Source organism: Corythoichthys intestinalis, chromosome 10, assembly GCF_030265065.1.
Source record: "Corythoichthys intestinalis isolate RoL2023-P3 chromosome 10, ASM3026506v1, whole genome shotgun sequence".
In the NCBI taxonomy this organism is placed as follows: Eukaryota; Metazoa; Chordata; class Actinopteri; order Syngnathiformes; family Syngnathidae; genus Corythoichthys; species Corythoichthys intestinalis.
Window position 1 is genome coordinate 7,106,608 of NC_080404.1, and position 25,286 is coordinate 7,131,893.

The following is a 25,286-nucleotide window of genomic DNA, read 5'->3' on the forward strand; positions in this document are numbered from 1 at the left end:
AAACATTTAGCTTCGCATTCAAGGAATCAGTGGCTCGGCCAACTTCACTAGTAACTATTTGCCAACGGAATATTTGAACATTCTTGATCAATGACCAAGCAGAAAATATTGCTCTTAACGCAAAAAAAATTATACCTTATGATTATTGGTTTGTGTGTACCCCATTTTATGGCTGGCTTCAAGATCGAACCTGATGAGATTTCAGAAATTGGGTGAAAATAACTTGCAATACCTCAAAAACACTGCGGAAACTCGCTGAGTTTGAAATGTTATCTGTCGCTTTGATTGACTTGAAGCAATCAATTTCAGGTTTTTGACCGCTCACATCGTACCAGAGCTAAAACATGGTGCGCCTGATCAACATCTGTTTAATGCTTTTATTTATCTGTATTTTTTATCGGTGTAAATGAATAAATCTTGTTTAATTATTATGTGGGCTAGTCTTATTCATTCCAAATACATGACACTTGCATCTTGCCAATCATAAACAATTTCACTATCCTTCATTTCTTTCGGTTTCAGGGTCTCATCTCTGTTACATCACAAAGTTGTTTAGACAGACAGACAGATTACACATACACACGATGTGATGCCAATACTGTAGTCTGGGATTATGACATAGCATGCCAGATTTAATCTTTATTTGAACGCACAATTTAGAAAAAAGAAATGGCGGTTCAGATACACTTCCCAAAATGTGTCAACCAATTTTGTCACTGCAGTCAAATCGTTTGACTTAAATGTTATTCAGAATGAACTGACTTTGTAAGTAAGTCATTTTTGAATGATCATTTCCCACTTTAACATATGGAGGAAAACACAGACAAGACTGAAAAAGCATTTTCTGCTCTTGCACTCCTCTTTAAAAGAAACTGCTGTATTTTAAGCCAAAACAGCTGTTGTGTTTGATAGAACAATATGTCTAAATGCTGCCGTAGCTGATTCATGACGCATTAAGCCCCCGAACTACAGTATTTTTAATTTGCCCATTTTACCCTGGAAGCCCCATTTACAGACGTTGCGCTACCGTTTTTGTTTCAACCCAGCCATGAAAACAAGGTAAGTAATTAATATTTATTATTCGAAATGTCATTTTTAGCTTAGATTCATTAATTGATGTCTAATACTTTGTTTAAAAAAAAAAAAAAAGACCTTAAACTATTCACGTGCATATTTTAAACTTTTAAACGAATTACGTCACAATGAAAAAAATGGTGTCTGTAAAAAAGTCACGGATATCTACCTCATAACTAGCGCTAAATTGTATTTTTTTTTTTTTTACTGTCGCATTTTCCCCGATATGTTAAATGATAAAGAATTGATCCAAACTAAGAAAAATTGAGGGGAAAAAAAACATTTAAAAGGGTAAGTACTGTATATGAAAAAGAAAATCTCGGCTACTCCTTGATGTCTGCAATTTCTGCATCGCAACCCTTGTTATATTACCATGTTTCATCCATAAAATCCCCCAAAAATCCAGCTGTGGCCATTCACAGCTGTGTCTTGACACTCAGTAATACATGCGAAATTGAGTTTTTGGATCAAAACAAGGTAAGTACGCGATAATATCTTGTTAAAGTCATGGCGTCTGTAATTCTGCTCTCGCGTGTTATCACCTCCAGATAGGGTTTTGCCGTTTAAAAAAACTTTTTTTTTTTTTTTTTTTTTTAAATGTCTTCCTGTCCAAAATTTTTCTTCTCCCAGAAAATCGAGAGTTTAAGCTTTCCAATGATGGACGTCGGGCCATCCTCATGGAGCCCGTTTCTGATTGTTCAGTCAGAAACATTCACACCAGTGGCCTGCTTGAGGTCATTTTGTAGGGCTCATCCTGTTCCTCCTTGTACAAAGGTGCGGATACCCCCCTGCTGAGGGTTTAAGGACCTTCAACAGCCTTGTCCAGCTCTCCTGGAGTCTCCTCCAAGCTGCCAGGTTGCTCTTCAGACTGTCCAGGAGCTCAGTGATGTCATGGTTTAGATTCGGGAGGAGATCCCCCAGGAGAACATCAGCACCCTCATTAGGAGCATGCCAAGGCGTCATAGGGAGGTCACACATACTACTGAGCCTCATTTTGACTTGTTTACACGGCATTATATCAAAGTTGGATCAAATTTGTGTTTTTCCACTTTGATTTTGAGCACGACTCCAAACCCAGACGTCTATTGGGTTGTTACATTTGATTTTCATCGATGATTTTTGTGTGATTTTGTTGTCAGCACATAGTAAATGGTGTTACACTTGTATAGCGCCTTTCCACCATTAAGGCCCTCAAAGCGCTTTACCTACTGGTGATGCAGCACAAGGAGGGGCTCAGCATCTTGCTGAAGGATACTTAGACGAGTTCATCAAGGGAGAGAATTGGAGCAACAACCTCTGGGTTCGGGAGCAACTACACTACCACTGAGCCATGCTATCCCGACACATACAACTATGAAAATTTCTACAACATTTTACTTGAGTGTTCCCATAATTTTTTTACCAGCGTATATTAGCCTACTATCAAAATGACTAAGTCGGCTGCATTTATATGATGAGCCTGCATAATTAAATGTTTATTTTCCCTGCAGTGCATTTTATAGAGAATGACGCACCATGTGACTACTGTTGTACGATTCCCTCTTACATTTAACTTACTGAATTACAATATTATTGAATTATGGTTCATTGCTTTAATAAAATTAAAGAAATGTAATTAAGGAATCCAGTTTTCAATGTCATTTTTATTTTGAGGATTTGAAAAAAACAAAAACAAAATAGAACATGCGTATCGTGCCCCTTATGTGTGCAACAAACAGAATGCAATAAAACGCAGCCTTCATTCATAAAATATTAAAAAACAGCCTTTTGAAAAGGTAAAGTCTATAAAATCAAATTAACACAGTTTAAGTTTGATTTCTGAGCAAATGACAGGAATGTCAGTTTGTTGACAGAAATGTTGAAATTTAATATTTATTTTACACATTTTTACAGCATTGGAAAACATTAAGAATTTTTGTGTCATGTTTGCCCACCTACAGAAACCATATTAAAAAACAAGAAATATATTTCCCTCCCCCATTGTTTTCCATGTTCCTCCAGCACCACAGTTAAAAACCTAGGAGTTCTATTTGACCCAGATCGATCATTTAAAGCTCATATTAAACAAACCTGCAGAACAGCCTTTTTTCACCTGCGCAACAGAGCCAATATTAGAAATATTCTGTCTAAAAGCGATGCAGAAAAATTCATTCAGGCGTTCGTTACATCTAGATTGGATGACTGTTACTCCTTACTCGCAGCTTGTCCTAAAAGTTCCCTAAAAGGTCTTCAGCTAGTCCAGAACGCAGCAGCAAGACTTTTAACAGGAATTAATAGAAGAGAGCACATCCCCCCTCAGCTCCAAGCTCTTCACTGGCTTCCAGTTGAGTTTAGAATTAAGTCTTTTCATCACTAGTCACCTGGTGTCCCCTTTCCCCCTCCTTCTTTTTTCAGCCGCAGCCGCCTGACTATCCTGACCCCTGGCTGGATGGACGTCCTCGTTGCCCCCTGCGTGTCATCTGGCTAGATGGACCTCCGCATGTTCACTTACTCCACTGTATCTTTACAAACTGGAACTCCTTCTTCTACTACCCATCATCAGTCCTGGTGCATCTATAGCCTGTACGTCGTGGGAGCGGATCTCTCCTGATTGTGGTTCTCCCCAAGGTTTCTCTTTTTTTCCCATGGGGTTTTTGGAGTTTTTCCTTGCCGCCATGGAGGGTCTTAGGATGGGGGATGCCCAGGACATGGACTCATCTCATTCATCTACTGCAGGGGTGTCCAAACTTTTTGCAAAGGGGGCCAGATTTGGTGTGGTAAAAATGTGGGGGGCCGACCTTGGCTGACGTACTTTACGTAGAACAATATATTTAAGCAAATTTTAGCAAGTCATTATGTGTGTCACATTTGCTTTGTTAAATTATTTATTTAAAAAAAAAAAAAAATCTCGCAACTAGCCTTTGTGGCGTTCGCTTTCGATTCTCGGGATCTTGCGAAATCCTGCTGCTGTGAAAGTAAACTAGCTTCAAGTTTCTTCAATTTCTCGCTGCGTATCTTCCCTGTAATATTGTCGTATATGTCAGCGTGTCTTGTTTGGTAATATTGCCTCACATTAAACTCTTTAAAAACAGCGACTGTTTCTTTGCAAATGAGGCAGACACAGTTGTTGCATATTTTAATGAAGAAATAGTCCAATTTCCACCTATCCTTAAAGCGTCGGCCGTCGCAGTCAACTTTTTTGTTGTTGTTGTTGATTGTTGCCATTTTAGAAAATTGGAAGTCAAGGGTTACACGGGGTAATGTTGCTTGAAGGGCTGCTGTCTTTTAGTGGGTAAATGAGGATCAGCATTTAATGTGTAAACTACTTCATATGATGGTAGCAGTACTGCTGACCAATTTATTAAGTCTGTGTGCGGGCCATATTGATCTTATGACAGAGGCTGGGGGCCGGATGAAATTTGACCACGGGCCGCATTTGGCCCCCGGGCCGCACTTTGGACATGTCTGATCTACTGTATCTGACTGTGTATCAAAACGATTCTGTAAAGCCCTCAGAGACAAACCTGTTGTGATATAGGGCTATACAAATAAAACTGAATTGAATTAAACTGAATTTCAAACATTTTTGAAAACGCTCCAGGGAGCCACTAGGGCAGTACTAAAGAGCCGAATCTGGCTGTAGAGCTTTGGGTTGCAGACCCTCGACCTAGACAAATGAGTTTAGTATTTGGGGATTTAACCACTTTTGAATCCAACCAAAACCAATAAAAATATATTATTATGATACATTTTTGTATAAATTAATGGGTTTGATTATTAATACAAACAAACGATAGCTACTTTTCATAGAGGTTGTGGACAGGTGGCGCGCTTGTATCGACTGTAAAAAGATGCTCTGTGATTGAACAAGTGACACGCAATCAGATACACGTAAGACTTACAAATAAGAGTTCCGTAGGTAGGGAATGAATCCTGTACAGTTGCAAGTTCAAATATGTATGCAGTTTTAATATGGAATATACAAGCTTTTAGCCACCGTTTTGGGACTACATGTATATTTTCATTTAATATCTGGGTACAGTACTCTTATTTAGCCAATAAACCTTTTATTTTGAAAGGTGTACTGTTTTGACTGGTTTTGACTTCTGCTGACTTGAAAGTACCTGAAGCGATGACCGTGACCAGCGCATGCGCGAAGGCTGATCAGGCTGGAGTTTTCTATGGATGCAAACTGATGGTACTCTGATGTCCTGAAGAAAAAAAACTACCTATTTGTCTGTTTTTCCGAAAACTTTGAACATTTCTATGCCCAAATTGACCTTTTGGGACAGTTTCGCGGTCGCTTGAAAAAACTCAGAAGCTCGGATGTGGCAAGCCAACTGCCGACGAATGCATCATTTAGCAGACTGGATTTCAGGTGCGTAAATAATGAAAAAGTAAAACGTTTTTTACTTGGTTTTGTGCCAGCACTCGAAATTTCACCCCAAAAAATGCTTAACAGTTAGTGTGCATACACACACATGCGCGAGCGCATTATAATTTTCCACTCACTTAAATGTGAGTGTTGGTGGCGCGTGGACGTGGCGCGTGCCACGGTCAGATGGCAGTACACGTGACGTAAACATCACAAAACATACTGAGCTGTCACGTTATTCCTTCACATAATTCTTTATTTCATAAACAAATGCTCATCATACATCGTATTTGAAGCCTTCTTTTTAAATATTCTTTGGCACGTTTACCTGAAGGTAACGTGATGGGAGGCTGCGTGGGGAGGAGCAGGAGGAACGACGGCCACGGGAGTGTTCGGAGTTTGACCAGGAGCAAAAAACGTGGAGGTAAGGCTAGGCAAGGCAAGACAAGACAATTTTTTAAATTCCTATTGCACAATTCAACACAAGTTGATTCAAAGTGCTTTACATCACATTAAAGTAAAAACACAAAATGATATTAATTCATCAAGAGAGTAAAAAAAAAAAAAAAAAAACACACATTTGAAACAGGCAATAGAAATAGAACCGAAAAACAAATTTAATGCAGAAACTAACATGGACCTTAGGCTATATAGGCAGTTATGAATACGCTGTGGTAAACAACTACTGTATATTATTATATTGTATATTATATGAGCTGTACTTTTATCAGTGTTACATCTGCATTCAAATGTAGTTACATGGGGGCATAACTGATATGATTAAAGAGCCTGTGACAGCATAAAAAAATCTTAAATAGCATTATTATGTGAATTAAAATAATAATTTGAGACAATTCGACTATATACAACAATTTGGCAAAGCACAGATGACGAGAAATGAGTCTTTTAATCTGCCATTTAGCCCCGCCTGTCATTATAGCATTCTAGTGTCCCCTCACTAGATGATGACATCAGCAGGGTAAGGATTTCAGATCTACTCCAATATTTTTACAGGATGTTCTTTTTATCTAAGTATTTTCCCCAATTGCTAAATAGATGGTATGGTCATGATGAATAACAGTCTTGTGGTTAATGAAATAAATACTAAAACTGCATTTATTCAGTACGACAGGGCAAAATTACCCTATAATGGTCAAAACTGTCGACTTCTTGCACCTCCCGAACGGTATTTTATGCCACTGGAGTTAGTCCGGCTTTTGTCATTTCCCTGCCCTGGCTTCGGAGACTGAGGAAAGAGCGTAAACAAAACGGGAGGCGTGACAGCTAACCGACACACTAACCCGAACCGAGCGGCGTTTGGAAGTCTTTTTCTCGCCTTTCGAAAACGAAAAATCACACAAAACTACCCCAACTCATGTCACACAGTGGCGGGGTTGATTGTCTTCACTGATCGGCCAGCCCTCTGCGGCGAGCAAGGTACGGCCCGTCATTCTGCCTCGGCAGGCAGGCAAAGAGGGGAAAGACAAGAATGAACACCGTAAGTAGCGCATTCTTGGTGGACAAACCGTCCGACGTCGGAGCGGGGGGCTGCTCGTGGCCAAGCCGAGGGAAGCGCTATGTGGGCGGGCACGCGAAAAGGAGCAAGGCGGGTGTGTGACAAGCTGCCGGTCGTTGGCCGTTTGGCCTTCTCTGTGGACAGAGTATTGTCATCCACAAAATGCAAGCCACCTCCTTATTAAAACGTGCCAGTATTTGACATAGAACAAAACACGTAGTTCACTCACTTCCTCGTCGGTCCAATGGTCCCACAGTTGTGGGACTTGTTTTGGCCATTCTCCGCGGTGAATAGGAACTTTTTGAAACCCAAAAAGGTTCAGCGGTCCTTTCCAAGCGGTCCATTTCATTCAGGAGCATAAAATGACTGCCTGAAATATGAAATAAACATGCTTTTTGCTGTCATAGGCACTTTAAGTAGCTCATTTGTCAAAACTCTAAATCAAGGTATTACTTTCAGCATTTAAAAAAACATGCATACAAATATTCAGTGTTGTTTTTCATTGTGATGATGATTATGATGATGTGCAATTGTTGGGACTCATACCTCAAATCCTCTGAGCAGGTCAGACTAAAATACCACTGAAGTCAATGATAAATGACAAAAACTCTTGAGTAGTATTATTTAATCATTTGTTTCTATGCTGGTCTGTCAAAATATGTATTTAAGAGTAATCGCCTAGTTGGGGACAATTGGTGTACAGTGACTAACTGAATAGTATCTAGTGGGTAAGGCTGCAACAACTACTGTAATTTTCGGACTATAACCAGCTACTTTTTTCCCTCATTTTGAATCCTACGGCTTATTTGTTGATTTATTGGGTTAATAGGTAACACTTCATTTGACAGCGGCGTCATAAGACTGTCATGCGACGTCATAATTATGACATGACACTATCAGGGGGATTAATGAATGCATATGACAGATGTCATCAAGTGTCATCCGGAAAATTATGTCACTAACTCCATTTATGTCTAGCTCAGATCTTGTACATCCATTCAAAAGTGAGATATTTTGCCAGATGACACGAAATGAAATGGTCTAATGACAGTCTTATTGTGCCACCGTCAAATAAAGTGTTACCAAATACCATAACTAGTAATTAATGAAACAACTGGAACAGTAACTGAAGAAATAATTAGCAAAGCATACATTTTGATTGTTATTTACATCTGTAGCGCTGCAATGCATGCTAGGAGGCATGTTGGACGACAGTAGTGTTAATAGCAGGTGGCAGCAGACGTTGACTTTCTCCCTTAAGAGAGCAGTGATGGCCAAATGAAGATTCATGGAGCAATGAATGGTTTTTCATTTGGTCTTATGAGAGTCTTATGATGCCGCTGTCAAATAAAGTCTTACCGGTTAATATCTTTTGGTGTAAATATCCCATAATATAGTGAGGACATCTGTGGCTTGTAGTCCAGTGCGGTTTATCTATGAACAAATGCAGTTTTTTTGAAAAATTCGGTGGGTGGCGGCTTATAGTCAGGTGCGCCTTATAATCCGAAAAATACGGTAAGCAAAGTTCTTGAGTCTGCATAATTTTGTGTTATCGCACAGTTACAATGCTTGTTTGCTGGAAATTCATTTCCATAGTCAGTTTTTTTGTCACTTTAATAAATGGACCTCCTTTAATAAATCTCCAATAGTGGTTGCCCCTTTAATAGCCTGAATTAATTACCCAATTTTTAAAAACTTTGAGAGACATGGTCTCAAAGACAGTACACAAGTAGAAGTCCGTACTTGACAAGAATTTGCACTGGTGACGGTTGTTCGCAGAATTCCAGCCTATGGAATTTCTGACTGAGTTTAAGAGACTGCTAATAGGTTTGGCATGCTAGTGCTGGGCATTTTTATCCCTACCTCAAATAGAAGTGATAGGATTAGACCATGTGTCGAGATGCAACCTTCAGAACGCCTGGCTTACTATCCCCAGTTTGTATTCTCGTTCCATGAAAAGCAGGGACAAGATATTTATGGCTTGTTGTTTGAACACCTTTAAGTGGAGGCGGGTGGGCGTTTATTCCCATGCACTCAAGTTAGATGGTGATGCGGATGGTCCACTCAAACCAGACAGAGTGGTGTGTGTTGTCTTTTTTGTCTGAGACGACTGTGGGTATAGCTGCATTCACAACAAATAGCAACACTGCTATGGGAGTTCCCAACTCTAGGGAATGCAACTACTACCACTCTCCAGATCCACCTGTAAGGATACTACTGAAAAGTAAGTTGGAATGGATGCTGGATGTTGGCTGGATTGATTGATTGATTGATTGATTGATTGATTGATTGATTGATTGATTGATTGATTGATTGATTGATTGAGCGACAGAGGGCTTTTTTTGTCAGTTGACACAATTTAGATTGTTTCATTACTGTACATGGTTTTTACATTGGCAATATGAATAGTTGCCTTAACTAACCTTTTCCTCATTTCTGACTCTCTTAATGCTTTAATGCTTTTTTAAGATGTGCTTTGTTTTTCTGCAAAAAAAAAAAAAAAAACTAAAAATTGCACAGATGTATATGGCGGAAAATACTCAGGTGACCTGAAGTTCCACTCTGAGACCCCCAATTTGGCTAAATTTTAAAATTGTCTGATATGCATGTGTGATACATCATTGGAAAGTTTAAAATCTCAATTTTCTGGGGGAAGAAAAATTTTGAAGAGGAGGGAATATAAATTAAAAAAAAAAAAAAAAAAAAAAAAATTTAAACATCGAAACCGTAACTGGAGGTGAGAGCATAATTAAAGACGCCATTATTTTAACGAGATATTATTGTGAAAAGAGGGTGTTAAACTAAGGCTTATATGACATTTTAGTTTTCAAATATTGTTTGTGTGTCATTGCGCTGGCTAGCTGCGCTGATTTGCATGATAATACATGGGCGCTATTATTTCCAATACTTGGTGAAATAGAACACTGTCTTTGTAGTAGCCCAGTAATAGTCGTAAACTATCCAGCATGCGTGTGTATTGCCATTGTGCATGCTTGGTATGGAGTAAACGTGTGAGTATGACAAATTTGGACAGAAACCGCTTTTTTGGATGGGAAACACTAAAAACATCCTCAGCTCCCCCTGCTGTGAGTGACTTCCAGCGCCCCTGTCTTTCTTACAGTTTAACTAAAAAAGAGGGGAAAATGAATATTGACAGTAATTTAATATTCCTGATGCAATTGTAGGTTTACAGCGTTGACAGCTAGAACAGAATACAAGCCTTGTAATGTGGAAATGGGCGGATTAGATAGTATTGCATATATTTTAAAAATCATTTTAGTGCTAGCAGTGCATGTACTGATGTTGACTGTCATTGGCCAAAGCCTGCTCTTGTGTCCAGCCAATGCCCTTTGAGGATAGCCACTGAGAGCTAAATCCTGTTATGTGGCACCTGATTACCGCCTATAATCCAGGGGCGTCCATCCGTCTGCAGTCTCACATACTGTATATGTGCTCACTCCAGACACGAAAATCACTTCAACAATAATTATAATAATTAGAATTATATCAACAACTCTTTGTGTTAATGAGCGTTTTCAGTATGATCATGCTGATCCCTGCTGCTCCCTTTTAGCAGGGATGATGATAAAAGCTGATGTGTGTCAGCATATGATCACTCACAACATTTGGAACAACTGTGAGATTGAGATTACGAGATTGTTGTATCAGTGGTATATCAGATTATCTGCCTTTGACCAAGAGAGGATGAGTTTTGATTGTCAACGAGGTATTATTCATCATCTTTATTAACCGTTAGATGCATAAGCAGGGGTGAAAGTGGCTAGAATTTCTTGCCGGAAGTCCTTTGGCTCCAGCGCCCCCGCGACCTTCATGAGTTTAAGCGGCTCAGAAAATGAATGAATGAATTAATTGGTTTCATACATGCATTAGGCTGCTGCATTACACTGGAACAAGGCATACATGAGAAACTGATTTCCATTCAAAATAGTATTTTTTCACTGATTTACAAAATTCCATCTAAAACGCCATCAAATTTTTGTATTTTCTCAAATTTAAAAGCAAAACCTCAACTCACCTTAACTATTCAAGAACATAGGATATACTTTAAAATCTAAGATAATATACTATAAACACTGGCTTTTTTTTTTTTTTTTAAATAATAAAGATATAAGTAAAATACTTTTTTTTTTTTTTTTTTAAGTGCAAATGACTTATATTATGCACAGTGAAATGCAATATATTTTGAAGACAAAGCAAACATTGAATTTTTTTAATCATAAGGAAATAATTAAGTAGCCTTACATAAATGAGCAAAAATAAGTGCACGTTAACATGGAAGATGTTCTGAACCACCCAAATAAAATAAAATAATACAAAAGAAACTTAATCAACTCTTTCCTTTCTCTTAAATCAATCGGATCAATTTTCCGTTGCATTGCACCTTTAATTGAACAAGCTTTTTTTTTGTGTGGAGGATAGATCTTAAGCCTGAACCCAACCCGACCCAACCTGAAATTCGGGCCGGGTCGGGCCCAGAATGTCTATTATTTTCGTTCGGGTCGGGCCAGACTTCTCTCTCGCTAACTTTTTTTTAAAATATACTGTATATTTATATATGTATACTAAAACGATGTATGGATGTTACACTAAGGAATACTTGTTATAAAATAAATAATCTGGATAAAACCGATGGCAGTGTGCATCCCTGCGCACGTGAACGCCGTGGCCCTGCCCTCTTTTTAATCTTCCCTTCCTGCCGTGGCGCCCTCCGTGAGTCCGCGTCATGGTATTTCCTTTTCGATATGGAGCAGCAACAAGTGAAAAACAAACTAAAGACGGAGTAGGGTAGGAAAAGGAGAGTGGGGCATGGAAAGGCTTCAAATTGATTGTTGAAGATGCTATACAGAAACCTGTGTCTGCTTTGCTGAATGTAAATGAATGTGACGCTTTGCTCTCATACGAAAAATATATTTAACAAACCTTTCTAGTGTTATTTCGTTGTGTAAATGCATTTATAATGATCATAAAAATATGAAGACTATTTAAACACTGAGAAAACTTAAGCTTTTTCTGCCAACTCGAAGAGATTAAAATAGATGTCAAATCCACTATCCACCTGATAGAATAGACACACAAATATAAAATATATAAATGTTTATTGTTTAACTGGGAGAATTCGTTGCGCTACGTAACCAAGCATTGTCACCAATGTGATCACACAAAACGTAACCACGCATCGCATCCCCGCATTTCCTCCTTCTCCTGAGTCCTAACAAATAAAACATAAAATTTCGTGGGGGGTCGGGTTCGGGCCTGTAAATCAAGTTAATTGATCAGACCGGGTCGGGCTTTAGCACCCGGGGGCCGGGCCGGGTCAGGTCGGGCTGGATTTTTTTAGGCCCAGTCTAACCCCTACTTGTCTGATACAGAGAGACGCTGGGAAGAACTACGGAGAATACATAAATGAATAATAAATATCAGTGGAAACGGATGACTCTATACAAGCTGTTTATTAGGCTTGTTGTTAACACTTGTGTATGTAAATCTGACGTTAGTAGACGTTAGTGTTCTTATTGGAGATGCGTGTGTGGCAGCGTGGCAGGTTTTTTTTCGAACATGGGGTTTTGACAGGCGCCGTCATATTTTCGGGATCAAAGCAACGAATGCCGGAACGGCATTCTGCCTGAAAAGTTCATCCCGGTACGCCGTTCCGCCTCGTTCCGGCTCACTTTCACCCCTCTGCATAAGCAAGTTAAAAATGACCTGGTGAGATTGTTTACTTGAACTATCTTTGTAATGAAAAATTGGTATCAATTCATATTCCAGGGATTTCTCAAAAGAGACGTTTTTGATATAGTGCCATTAAATTTTTTACCATTATAGATTTGAATAAATTGTAATTTTTGTATTACAAGCTTCCAAAGGTGGGTCAAAAATGACCCACATGCATTTTCTATGGGATCCATTGGGAACCTTTGATTCTTATCAACTTTGGCTGTCAGGAATAAATTAACTGTTTTAACACAGACTAGGTATATAAGAGGTGTCACCCATCCGGAAGATTATTTTACACAGCAAGAACAGATACGTGCACTATTATAAGTATTATCTTCATATAGTATTTTGTGTGTGTGTGTGCGTGTGTGTGTGTGTGTGTGTGTGTCTTTCATGAGTGTTATTATTATTTATCAACAAATTTGCCTACTTCATAACTACCTAGCTAACTATAACATTACTGTATATGTAGTGTGTGTATTTATTTGATTTATTGATCTATTGGAAATGTTGCTCTTATGTTTCCTTATCCGAGAAGTCGTGGCTCATACATAGATAGATACACAGTCCAGAGTACAGAGTCCGAAATTTCTGATGATGAGGACCCAGACGGCAGTGGCAGTCGTCCACCTGAAAATCCAACTGAATAGGATCAATCTGACTCACAAGTTTCCACTTATGTGTCCTATGAAGAAGAAAGTGTCCAAACCATGGCCAACGGAATGAGTTGGTAGGGCTCTTAGAACACAGCCACAATATCCTCAGAAGTCAGTCAGGGCCTGCACAAGGGGTTAGCACCATAGTCTCACCAAAAAGATGCATGGGAGCTCTTCATCCCTGATGATACAATACAAGAGGGGATAAAATCTGTTGCTGTTCTGTTCTGTTTTTTTTTTTTTTTTTTTAATGTTAAAGCAACACAAGATAACTTTTCAACCTTTATAAAATATTTTCACAAGATATGTGATATGTTGACTGACAACTAGTTGAATGACACCTCTTTTATATCTTGAGGCATCTGTATCACTTTCACTGGCACCAATTAACTTTGAAAATGGTCGCAGGAACCCTGCCACACAAAAAAAACACAAATGTACTGACTGCTTTACGGCGTACGCCACTTCCCCCTTTCATTGAAAAGACAGAAGTCGATGCGAACACTTTCGCGCAAATTCTGCAAAGATAGCAGCGCAACAAAAGAGAACAAGTTTTGTCCGAGGAGAAAAAAGGGAGGCTACCAGGTAGAAAAGGACCACAGAACAAACAGTGGCCCGGCTTTCCCTCACTGGCGTGACCCTCCCCCACCGAACTCGTCAGCGCTGTGAAGGAATAGTATATTTTCTCATATTAACTGTTTGAATTACTCTAACGTACTCAATATAAAATAAATAGCACTTAATGTACATCATAGTTTAAGGAAAACAAGTAGAATATATTTGACAAAGGGCATAAGAGATACATGACGCCTTCTGACCACGGAAGCCCAACGCGTGCGTCAAGCAGCTGACTGAGCAAGATTGACGCTGACTACCAGGTGATAGGCAAGACATCTACAAGCCCATGTCTGCAACACCAAATCCTGCAATCAGCTCTTCAGGACAGTCCAGAACAAATGGCGGAATGTCCTGTACTACCACAACACCCAATAACAAAAAGAACTCAAAAGTTTGATAGGTCAGTGCCTCAGATGGTGAGGCGCGCCAAATCTCCCACCTCAGTTGCCTCATTATTACCCATGACCCAGGAACAGTGACACACGAACCTGACCGCCCAAGTCTGCAACAGAAGAAGACCCAAACACACCCCTCTTTCTGCCCCCCCACCCCACCCCACGAGAGCCTTCAAAAAGACAATGTTTAACTAGTTGTCATTTTTTTCTCGGGAATCTTTTGTTGACTTGTGATATGGCGACCCTGAAACCAGCCTTTGTCTTTTTGTATGATTGCTGTTGAATAAATTCTGAACTTGTTTCGAAGCCTTTTTCCAGCTTTCAAAATGGAGTCAGTACAAGGGATTAAGACTAAGGGGAATGCGCAGAGTTCGGCCTTCTGGCCGAGTTGTCTGAGTTTCGCCGGCCCGGGTTGTTGGAGCTGAGCCAGTGCGAGTCCGGCGGTTCGGCTGGCGTGATTCCAGCAATCTGGCTAAAAGGTCAGATTCCTTCAGCTGATGAGTTCGGGTGGGGTGTGGGGGTTAGCCCAGTAAGCCAAACAGTTGCTAATCGTCATATGCTTTTGTATAGCCACAACTGGATCCATTACCTTATTAATATTCATCCTTCACACAGCCGCTGGAAACTGATATATCGTTTAATCCATCTCCAGGCGACCTGGAGATCATAACTGTACGACACTTTGCGCACGTGCGCTGGTGTTCATGGGAAACGCAGTGTCCATTAAGGCAAAACACAACCGCACGCATGTTGCCTTCAAAGTGAAAGTAGAAGCCGCCTGCCTTTGTACAACGGCTGGCAACAGTTTAGCACTGCAGTTTTACTTATCGACCGTTAGATGTCTCTAAAATACAATCTTGGGATTCGTCATGGCAGCAGATTATTTTCATTCATGGTGCAAAAACTAAATGAACAGTAAATTACTGAAAAATAATTATGATGTTAAGTACATGACCACATATATCGGTATCTGTTTGATATCGGTATCAGATGTTTGGAGTTGGACAATATCGGATATCGGTTCAAAAGTCATTATCAGACTAACTAAAACTAAATAACACTAATTGAAACATTTGTCGTGATGACTATACTCGTACTGACTGAAAGTGTCTTACATCTGACTTTAGGACGAAATGAGCCTCTCAAGAAGGAGCGTCTCAAGTGGAAGAGCGAGTACCCGATGACCGAGGGCCAGCTCAGGAGTAAACGGGACGAATTTTGGGACACGGCTCCGGCTTTCGATGGACGCAAAGAGATCTGGGATGCACTCCGAGCAGCAGCCTTGGCTGCTGAGTGCAATGACCTGGAGCTAGCGCAGGCCATCGTGGACGGAGCCTGCATCACTTTACCTCATGGTATGTGCACATACACAACTACAGTGGTATGAAAAAGTATCTGAACCTTGTGGAATTTCTCACATTTCTGAATAAAATCATCAAATATGATCTTTGTCAAAATCACACAAATGAAAAAAAGTGCTTTAACTTAAACCACCTAAACATTTATAGTCGAGATGATCGATCGGGTCCGATCACGTCATTTTCAAAGTATCGGAATCGGCAAAAAAATATCGGCCATGCCTTTTTTTAATATATATATATTTTTTAATTAAATCGTTTTCTAATCGTATTTAACGTTACAGACATAATATGTTACACTCATCCAGAGTCTTTAGTTTAGGCTTAAGGTAGGGTTATCAAATGTATCCCGATAACGGCGGTAATTAATTTTTTAAAAATGTATCATGTTAAATATTAAATGCAATTAATGCATGCGTTGCATGACCCACTCACGCATTGTCGCGCGCAATCCGTAATGGCGCCGTTTTACCCATTTAGAGAGATAAAAGGAAGTGTAAAATGAGTAGAGTGAATTTTGGCAGCCTTTGGAGCTTTTATTTAAGAGGCTACAGCCTTACAATCCCTCTCCCTACTATTCAGAAATATCATGGGGAGCAATGTGGGGAAGCAAGGTAGCAATTGATCTTTTTCTTAACACCTTATGTGATTTCCCAACGCAGAGAAGACATATGAATTGGTAGCACTACGCAGTCATGGTTCCACTTCCATCATGCATTTTGGTTGAATGGCTGCAGTATCATTTACTGAAAGCTCAACAAATACACTAGATGGCAATATTTAGTCACAATATACAAAGTCACAAGTCTTTCTATCCGTGGATCCCTCTCACAGAAAGAATGTTAATAATGTAAATGCCATCGTGAGGATTTATTGTCATAATAAACAAATACAGTACTTATGTACTGTATGTTGACTGTATATATTCGTCCGAGTTTTATTCATTTTTTTCTTAATGCATTGCCAAAATGTATATGTTGGGGAAAAATTATCGGGAATGATTGGAATTGAATCGGGAGCAAAAAAAAAAAAAGCAATCGGATCGGGAAATATCGGGATCGGCAGATACTCAAACTAAAACGATCGGGATCGGATCGGGAGCAAAAAAACATGATCGGAACAACCCTAATTTATAGGTTGTCATATTTAATGAAGATAGTATGCAAACAGTGACAGAAGGTGGAAAAATAAGGAAGTGAGTCATCACATTTTATATTTTGTGCCCCCTCCCTTTGGCAGCAATAACTTCAACCAGAGGCTTCCTGTTGGTGCAAATCAGTCTGGCACATCGGTCAGCACTAATTTTGGCCCATTCTTCCTTACAAAACTGCTGTAGTTTAGTCAGATTCCTGGGATGTCTGGCATGAATCACTGTCTTTAGGTCATGCCACAGCATCTCAATAGGGTTCAAGACTGGACTTTGACTTGGCCACTCCAGAACGTGTATTTTGTTCTTCTGAAGTTGATTTACTTCTGTGTTTTGGATCATTGTGTTGTTGCAGCATCCATCCATCCTTTTTTTTTTTTTTTTAGCTTCAACTGTCTGACAGACGGCGTCAGGTTTTCCTGCAAAACATCCTGATAAACATTTGAATTCATTCTTCCATTCATGATTGTAAGTTGTCCAGGCCCTGAAGTAGCAAAACGGCCCCAAATCATGATGCTCCCTCCACCATGCTTCACAGTGGGGATGAGGTGTTGATATTGGTGAGCTGTTCCATTTTCTCTTCACACATGACGTTTTGTGTTACTCCCAAACAATTCAACTTTGTTTTCATCAGTCCACAAAATACTTTGCCAAAAGTTCTGTGGAGTGCCAAAGTGCCTTTTTGCGAACATTAAACGAGCAACAATGTTTTTTTAGACAGCAGTGGCTCCCTCCATGGAGTCCTCCCATGAACACTGTTCTTGGCCATAGTTTTACATATAGTTGATGTGTACACATAGATATAGGCTTCTTTTTTACTACTCTGAGTATTCTGCACTGAACTCTTGGCGTCATCTTTGGTGAACGGAAACTCCTTGGGAGAGAAGCAACAGTGCCAAACTCTCTCCATTTGTAGACAACTTTTCTGACTGTCGATTGATGAACATCCAGACTTTTAAAGATTGTTTTTTGATACAAATCCACAATCCTTGATCGCAGGTCTTCAGACAGCTCTTTTGACCAAGCCATGATGTACATCAGACAATGCGTCTGTGTTTTATAGTGGGCAGGGCAGTTATAAACCACTCATCAGTGATTGGGCACACACCTGACTTAAAATGTTTGGTAAAAAATGAGTTCAATTGCTCTTTAAGTCTCCTTAGGCAGAGCGTTCACTTACTCCCCCCTTCTGTCATTGTTTGCATGTTATCCTCATTAAAATATGAAAACCTATAAATGTTTGGGGGTGTTTTAGTGAAAGCAGACACTGTATTTTCATCTGTGGGATTTTGACAAAGATCGGATCACATTTGATGGTGATTTTATGCAGAAATGTGAGAAATTCCAAAAGGTTCAGATACTTTGTAATACCACTGTACGCGCAAATGCAAACGGTGAACAATTTTAATGCACGGGCATAAGTCGCTTGTCATATTCCTCAAAATGTCAGAGGTCAGATTGCAGATGGCCACGCATCACTTGTTTGGAGATTACTGCCCTGATAGTTATTACATAATAGCCCTGCGTGACCACTTCCACTGGATTGGTGCACAGAGACATGGAAAAAAATAAAACACTGGCATGTCAAATACATTGTCATCTACACAGAAAAATCTATAAAGGCTAGTTAGAAAAAGTCTGAAAGGTTTTCGTCTCTACTACTAATCTTCTGCCAGTGATAATTTTAGTTTTCAAATCCTTAAAAACATAAAAATAGGCACTTTTTTATGTAGATTTGTAGATCATTTTAATTGCTAATTTTATTCACTTCATGTATCTGGTTCACTCATTGACAGGTATGATGTAATGCAATGTTTAATGTAATGTGTTCACTGAGCAGCGTTCGGCTGAGGTAAACATAGTGACAATCAATAGACTCCAACATTGTTGGAGTTAACGGGGAAGAGAAAGGTAACTTTGAAGATACTACAGTTCGGAATCCTAGTGCTAAGCATTCGCAGGATATCTTAGTTTAATGTCATTTTTTGAGAAATGTTAACACTCATTATATAGGAATTTGTTTAAAGGGGAATTTCAGAATTTTTGACATTAGGCTTAATCTTCCAATTAGTCGGTGGAGTTGATTTCAACAAATTCTGTGCAGTTTGTCAGGGCTCCGGAGTGAATACGCTAGCGTGAGACAATAGTCCTATCTTAGCATGCCAATAAAAAACAACATATACATGCATGAGAAACACAGATGGGTCATCAATCAAGACTGGGTAGACTGATGCTGCTTTCGGGAAAGGTGGGAAGTCGGGAGTTTTCCAACCTAACACCAGGAAAAATATCATTGGAACGCCACTCGAACTGGGAGGCCCTAGTTGCGAAGTCTGGGGGAAAAAAGTAACCAGACTTCACCAGTTACTTCAATCTGTCATCAGAATGGCGCTGCCCGTCGAAAAGCAGACTGTCAAAAGTAAAACTAAAGAAGGCAGTTTACAATGTGTGCCATTTGCCTTAGCCGTCGTTTTTCCTCCACTATTTGATCGCTTATAAAGGAATCTAACCTTTTTCTCCACACTGCTGGAATCGCGCCAGCCGAACCGCCGGACCCGCGCTGGCGCAGCTTCAGCAACCCAGGCCGGTGGGATCCCAACATCTCTGCCAAAAAGGCCAAACTCCAGGCGTTCACCTTAATCTTTACCCCTTGTACTGACTGCATTTTGAAAGCAGGAAAAAGGCTTCGAAGCACGAGTTGACAATTTATTCAGGTCGACAGTGACCAAACGGCAAGGCGAAACAGAAACAGACTCAGGCGGGGAGGCAAGGTCATCCTATCACACATCAACAAAAAGTTCACGATAAAAATGACAATTAGTTAATCATTGTCTTTTGAAGGCTCTCGCGGTGTGGGCTGTGGGTGTGTTTAGGATAATCTTCTATCGCAGTTTGGGCTGTTTAGTTCGTGTGTCACCGTTGCTGGGTCATGGTTAATGAGGCAACTGAGGTGGGAGGTTGGGCTTGCCTTGACGTCTGAGAGGGGCCGAGCTATCAGACTTAGTTCTTCTTGTTCTCGGGTGTTGCTTTGGTAGGCTGGGGTGTCTTGGCCCCACCGAAGATTAGATGACTGCGTCTTTTCCTTTGCTTATCAGGCGAGGGCTGATATGGAATGTACAGATGACTCAGCGCTGGCCTCCTGCTTTGTGAGGAGGAGTGCGTCTGTGTATTAATTCATAACTTATATTATAATTCTTATATTCTAATATTAAACTATGTTTTAATGTCTTTCTTTTAATATTGAGTGTTAGCATAATGCAAACAGTGTGCTTACGAGAAAATGTACGAGAAGGATGGATGCTGGAGGTCAAAATGTCTTTTGATGGCCAAAATAATAAACAACTTGCCATCTCACTGTTTACATTCACTTGGAACGCTTTGAGGTCGCAACTGGTACCATTCGAGTGGGATAAGTCCGACTTCCCACGTTCCTCGAATGCAGCATGAGCACAAGTGGCCGAAGCATTCCTCCCTATTGTGGTCGCACTACTCATCTAAAAAAAATAGTACCGCAGAATAAATTGGATGAATTACAGCAGTTTGGTGTGACATTGTTTTAGCAGCATGTATATTTGGAACAATGATCTGCATTTTGAGTTTATTTGACTATTACAAGATCCACAACGAAAAGCCCTTCAATCCGGCGCTATCGTCTTCCTTCTCTCCCACACCCCTTGGGACAGCGGTGAAAGAAAAACTGTCACGCCGCTCCTCACGTTCGTTCTTTAATCCAACAAAAAGTAATCCACAGCTTGACATCAAAAACACAAACAAAAGAGCAACTGAGAGATCGATGGAAACGAAAAACAATCCAAAGAGGTAGAATGAGACAGTAGGTCAAAAAATTATCTGAGCTCGTATTTCCTCCTCCATGCTTTCACGCCGACGCACTTGTCCAAAACACCCCTCGCTGCCCATTTACATCGTACGACATGACATCACAAGCCCGTCCCACTAAACCAAGTAAACAAAAAACAACTTGTCTAATTCGAACCAAATAAATTATTTACGATTAACATAACTAATTATCCAAATGTTATTTTAGGAACCTACTATTATGTTAGATCTGTTAATATCGTTCTTTTGTTGACATGCTAAGACGAGACCATTGACTCGCGCTAGCTTAGCCACTCTGGAGCCCTGAAACTAACAAATAACTGACAAACTGCTCAGAATTTGTTGAAATCAACTCCACCGACTGATTAAACCCCCGCTAACTCGAAGATTAAGACTAATGTCGAAAAATCTGAACTTACGCTTTAAGAGTATCTTTACTTGATGTTTTTTTTTTTTGTGCAGGTTCTCTCACGGAGAGTTACGATGAGCTAGGAAACCGCTATCAACTTCCAGCGTACACTTTGGTACCACCCATCAATCTAATCAACGAAACATGCAGTGAGAACAAAATTTGTGAACCCACACAAAAGCAAGTGCAGCCTCCTCCCTGCAGGCAAGAGTTCCAGCTGCGTGTGCGACTGTCCTCCGGTAAGAAAATAAAAGCAAGCAAGCAAGGAAAAAAACAACACGGTAAAAAAAAATTTTTGACTCGCTGCTACTTTGTTGTTTTAGGCGAGGATGTGCGTCTTACAGCAAGCTTAGCTGACACCATTGCCGAGCTGAAGAAACAGCTGGAGAATCAGGAGGCCATCGACGTGTCCCACCAGAGATGGTTCTTCTCTGGTAAACTCCTCACAGACAAGACTCGTTTGCAGGATGCTAAAATCCAGAAAGACTTTGTTGTCCAAGTCATTGTCAACATGAACCCTCCAATTATAGCCAACTAAGAAAATAATGAAAGAGAAAGGATAAAATGGCCAGAACGAAAGAGGGAATCAGAGCGAGACAGAACAGTTGGTCTTAAAAGTTTATGCACTGGGATTTTCTGTCATTTTTTCTATAAGAGTATTGTTTTTATAATGTTCCTTTTTGTATTCGTTTTCCCTCTTTTCCAGATAATAGACTCCTAAAAAAAAGCACTGAAAGACTTTGGAGCTGGGGTGGTCAACCAACAGTCAATAGGACATAATGTACACAAAAGCCAAGAGCCTTTCAAACTACAAATGCTGTTAATATAATGGTAAACATGGTAAACCCTCCTTTAAAAATTGCTGACTCTTAGGGTTTTGTCTCAAAGGGATATTTTCTCTCCAGAAAGCCAGAACATAGAATAGATATTTATGCCCAATAATGAAGTTTTTGAACAGACTACTGCAAACAGAATGCGCAATTATTTCCGGTCGAACAAAGCTGGAACCTGCCATATCTCCTGTCAGTCATTTGTCCCATTGGAGAAGTTGGGCTGTTTGTCTGCATGGCCCCTCACGATAGCTGCATCAGCTCTTGATGCTCTTGGAAGGCTCTTCTGTCAACAAGAGGTTTCACAAGGGGTGTCAAACTCATTTTTACCACAGGCCACATCGTAATTATGCTTTTACTTCCATATGCAGAGGTGGGTAGAGTAGCCAAAATTTTACTCAAGTAAGTGTAAAAGTAGCCATCCAAAAAATGGACTCAAGTACAAGTAAAAAAAGTACTTGGTGAAAAGAATACTTTTAATGAGCAACATTAATTGAACATGATTTGCAACATGATTGCAATTACAAATGCTATAGTAGTAATATCTTCATTTATTTTGCTTGCACTGAAAAAACACAAAAGAGAATGGGAAAAAATATTAAATCATTATCATTTTACACAAAACTCCAACAATGGGCCGGACAAAAGTATTAGCACCCTTTGAAAAATCATGTGATGCTTCTCTAATTTGTGTAATTAACAGCACCTGTTACTTACCTGTGGCACATAACAGGTAGTGGCAATAACTAAATCACACTTGCAGCCAATTAAAATGGATTAAAGTTGACTGAACCTCTGTCCTGTGTCCACAATGTGTGTACCACATTGAGCATGGAGAAAAGAAGTCATGGGTCTGTCAGCGGGACAATGACCCAAAACACATTAGAAAATGGTTTGAGAGAAAGCACTGGAGAATTCTAAAGCAATGAGTCTAGACCTGAATCCCATAGAACACTGTGGAGAGATCTGAAAATGGCATCCTTCAACTCTCAGAGACATTGAGCAGTTGGCCTAAAAAGAATGGTCTAAACTTCCAGCAGAGCATTGTAAGAAACACATTGATGGACAGCGGAAGGGACTGTTTCGCAGTTATTTTGTCTAAAAGTTGTGATACCAAGTATTAGGCTGAGTGTGCCAATACTTCTGTCCTGCCCATTTTTGGAGTTTTGTGTAAAATTATAATGAAAATGTTTTCCGTTCTTTTTTGTGTTATTTCATTTCAAGCAAAATAAATGAAGATATAACTACGAAAGCATTTGTAGTTGCAATCATTTTCTGGGAGAAATTGAGCATTATCTGACATTATTTGGCCAGCACTGTATCTCAATATTGACCACCATCTACAATTTTGGTATTTTAGCTAGGACTAACTAGAAAAAGAAAATGATGTGGTTGACTGGATCTGGCCCGCAGACCTCGAGTTTCACACCAGTGCACTAGAGCTTTTTCCTTTGTTCCTGACCTTGACACAGCTAAAACAACTTGGGTTTAAATTGACTCAGGAGGAACACCAATGTTTGCAAAATGTATTCAGCACATTGAGAGAATATCATCATAAAAATGTATGCCTAAGCCGTTGACCCGATCATTTTAGGAAGTATGAAATGTGAAGCACCCTCTCCTGAATTTTAATGTCAATCTATAAATTGGGTCAAAAATTACCCCAGAGATAACAGAAGGGTTCATCATACAGTACTTTGTTTTCACGATTTTCGTATGACCTACAGATAACATTAAGAGGACAGGTTTCTCACCTGTTATAGATGAAAAGTCCAATCTCAAAATTCACATCCCTGTTTGTTTTGTGAATTTCACCTCCATTGGTTACAACCCTTGCGTTTTTGTCTTTTGTCTCAGTGGCAAACTCATGTTTGCTCAGTGATCCCAAAATAGAAAAATCAATGCACTAATTTTTTGTGTGTGTGTGCGTGTAATTTAAGAGCGTGACAAGGAGGAAAATGTAAATATATACTTCTACGTGTTGTTTTGACAAATGACTTTATTCCAAATAAAGACCATATGCTATCATATGATTGATTCTTTTTTTACACCAGAGAGAGTCAACATGTTCTGCTATTCGCTTTTAAAAATTTTTAATCTAAATCGGTATTTCTCAAATAGTGGGGCAGAGCGATACTGGGGGTGGCACATAGGACCTCGGGGAAACATAAATTTTTGCTATACTAGAATAAAGCGTAATTGCATATCCACTCAGTGGGTGGCAGTGGCGCTCTCATTAACAGTGTGCGCAGCATTTTTGAACTAAACGAGCACACAGCAAAGAGCACTGGAGATATGAAGAGCTATATGAGAGATATGAGGTACTATAACAAAGCGTATGTAGTGTTTGTGTTTAGCTTTGACTTTTAATACAGTGGGAGACGAGGAATGACCAGTCTGTTTACTGTCTCTAAAAATGTTTGCAGTGGACAGCAGGAAGCCAAATCAATTAAGACGCCACTTAAACACATTTGAGCCCAATCACTTTGATAAGCCGCTTGATTGTTTTTCAGCAAAAGCATGCCGAATATTGCCAACAATCGTCCCTTTTTGTTAGTGTTACATCAGTAAACCAGCGTGCACTGTTAGCATCATATAATGTGGTATACCAAGTTGCTTAGTGCAAAAAATAACCCCACACCATAGCAAAGGAGCTGATACTGCCTGGAGCAATTTTTTTTTTTTTTCAGTCATATTGTTTGCCATATTAGCATATAATGTTGCTATTCAATTAGAATTTATTGTTATTGATATTATTAAATGTTATTTTTCAGTATTAAATGGTCCAAAATTGAGTGTATTTTTACAGTTCGGATGTGACTTTTAGTCAGGCAAATTGATGCGCTTTAAGTCTTATGTCACAAACAACGTTAATTACCGTAAGTTACTTTTATTTATAGTATTTTAATGATTAATGTTTTATTATTATATGATTATTTAAGTCGATCTGTTACTTTTTTCCTTTATTAAAAAGGACTCAATGTTATGCAGAAGTGTACATATAATCAGGGCTGTCAACAGACTTGCGGGGGCCTGGGGATAAGAGACCATTATAGGCCCCCCCCCACCCCTCGTCTGCCACCAGCTTGTAATGACAACAAACGTAGTACTTTAACGTTTTGCCAGCAATGACAGTGTAAATTTTCAAATTATTTGAGATGGAGAGTTAAATGTATCTGATCGTAATGTGATGCGACACAATATATAAACAATTTCCATCTATTGTCCCATGTGGGCTACAACACAACTGAGAGTGCTATGCCTGCCTGCTAAGCAACAAAACAGTATAATTAAACATCCTGTGCCTGCCCCCTCCCCTCCACATTCCTGGGGTTTTAAAGCCCTCAAACAGTGAT

The 25,286-nt window shown here is 39.6% G+C and overlaps 1 protein-coding gene across 2 annotated transcripts; it reads left to right on the forward strand.

The window, feature by feature from the left end:
• Positions 1-5,222: 5,222 nt before the first annotated feature.
• Positions 5,223-23,971, forward strand: ubtd1a (ubiquitin domain containing 1a). Of its 2 annotated transcripts, XM_057849108.1 has the most exons (5): positions 5,223-5,431; positions 5,763-5,852; positions 15,477-15,704; positions 21,154-21,339; positions 21,424-23,971. In XM_057849108.1, the coding sequence occupies exons 1-5, from the start codon at positions 5,380-5,382 to the stop codon at positions 21,636-21,638; spliced, it is 771 nt and encodes a 256-aa protein (XP_057705091.1). In that variant the 5' UTR covers positions 5,223-5,379; the 3' UTR covers positions 21,639-23,971. The 2 variants fall into 2 exon arrangements, with proteins under 2 accessions (XP_057705091.1, XP_057705090.1); XM_057849107.1 differs by lacking the exons at positions 5,223-5,431; positions 5,763-5,852 and adding an exon at positions 7,221-9,168 and having other exon boundaries at positions 21,424-23,970.
• The last annotated feature ends 1,315 nt before the right edge of the window (positions 23,972-25,286 follow it).

What these genes read in the sequence shown, in the direction of transcription:
- ubtd1a (XM_057849107.1), top strand. Translation starts at nt 8,988, where the DNA reads ATGGTGATGCGGATGGTCCACTCAAACCAGACAGAGTGGTGTGTGTTG. An exon ending in CTGCATCACTTTACCTCATG is followed by an intron (nt 15,705 to 21,153) that starts GTATGTGCACAT and finishes TTTTTTGTGCAG; the next exon opens with GTTCTCTCACGGAGAGTTAC. An exon ending in GCGTGTGCGACTGTCCTCCG is followed by an intron (nt 21,340 to 21,423) that starts GTAAGAAAATAA and finishes TTGTTGTTTTAG; the next exon opens with GCGAGGATGTGCGTCTTACA.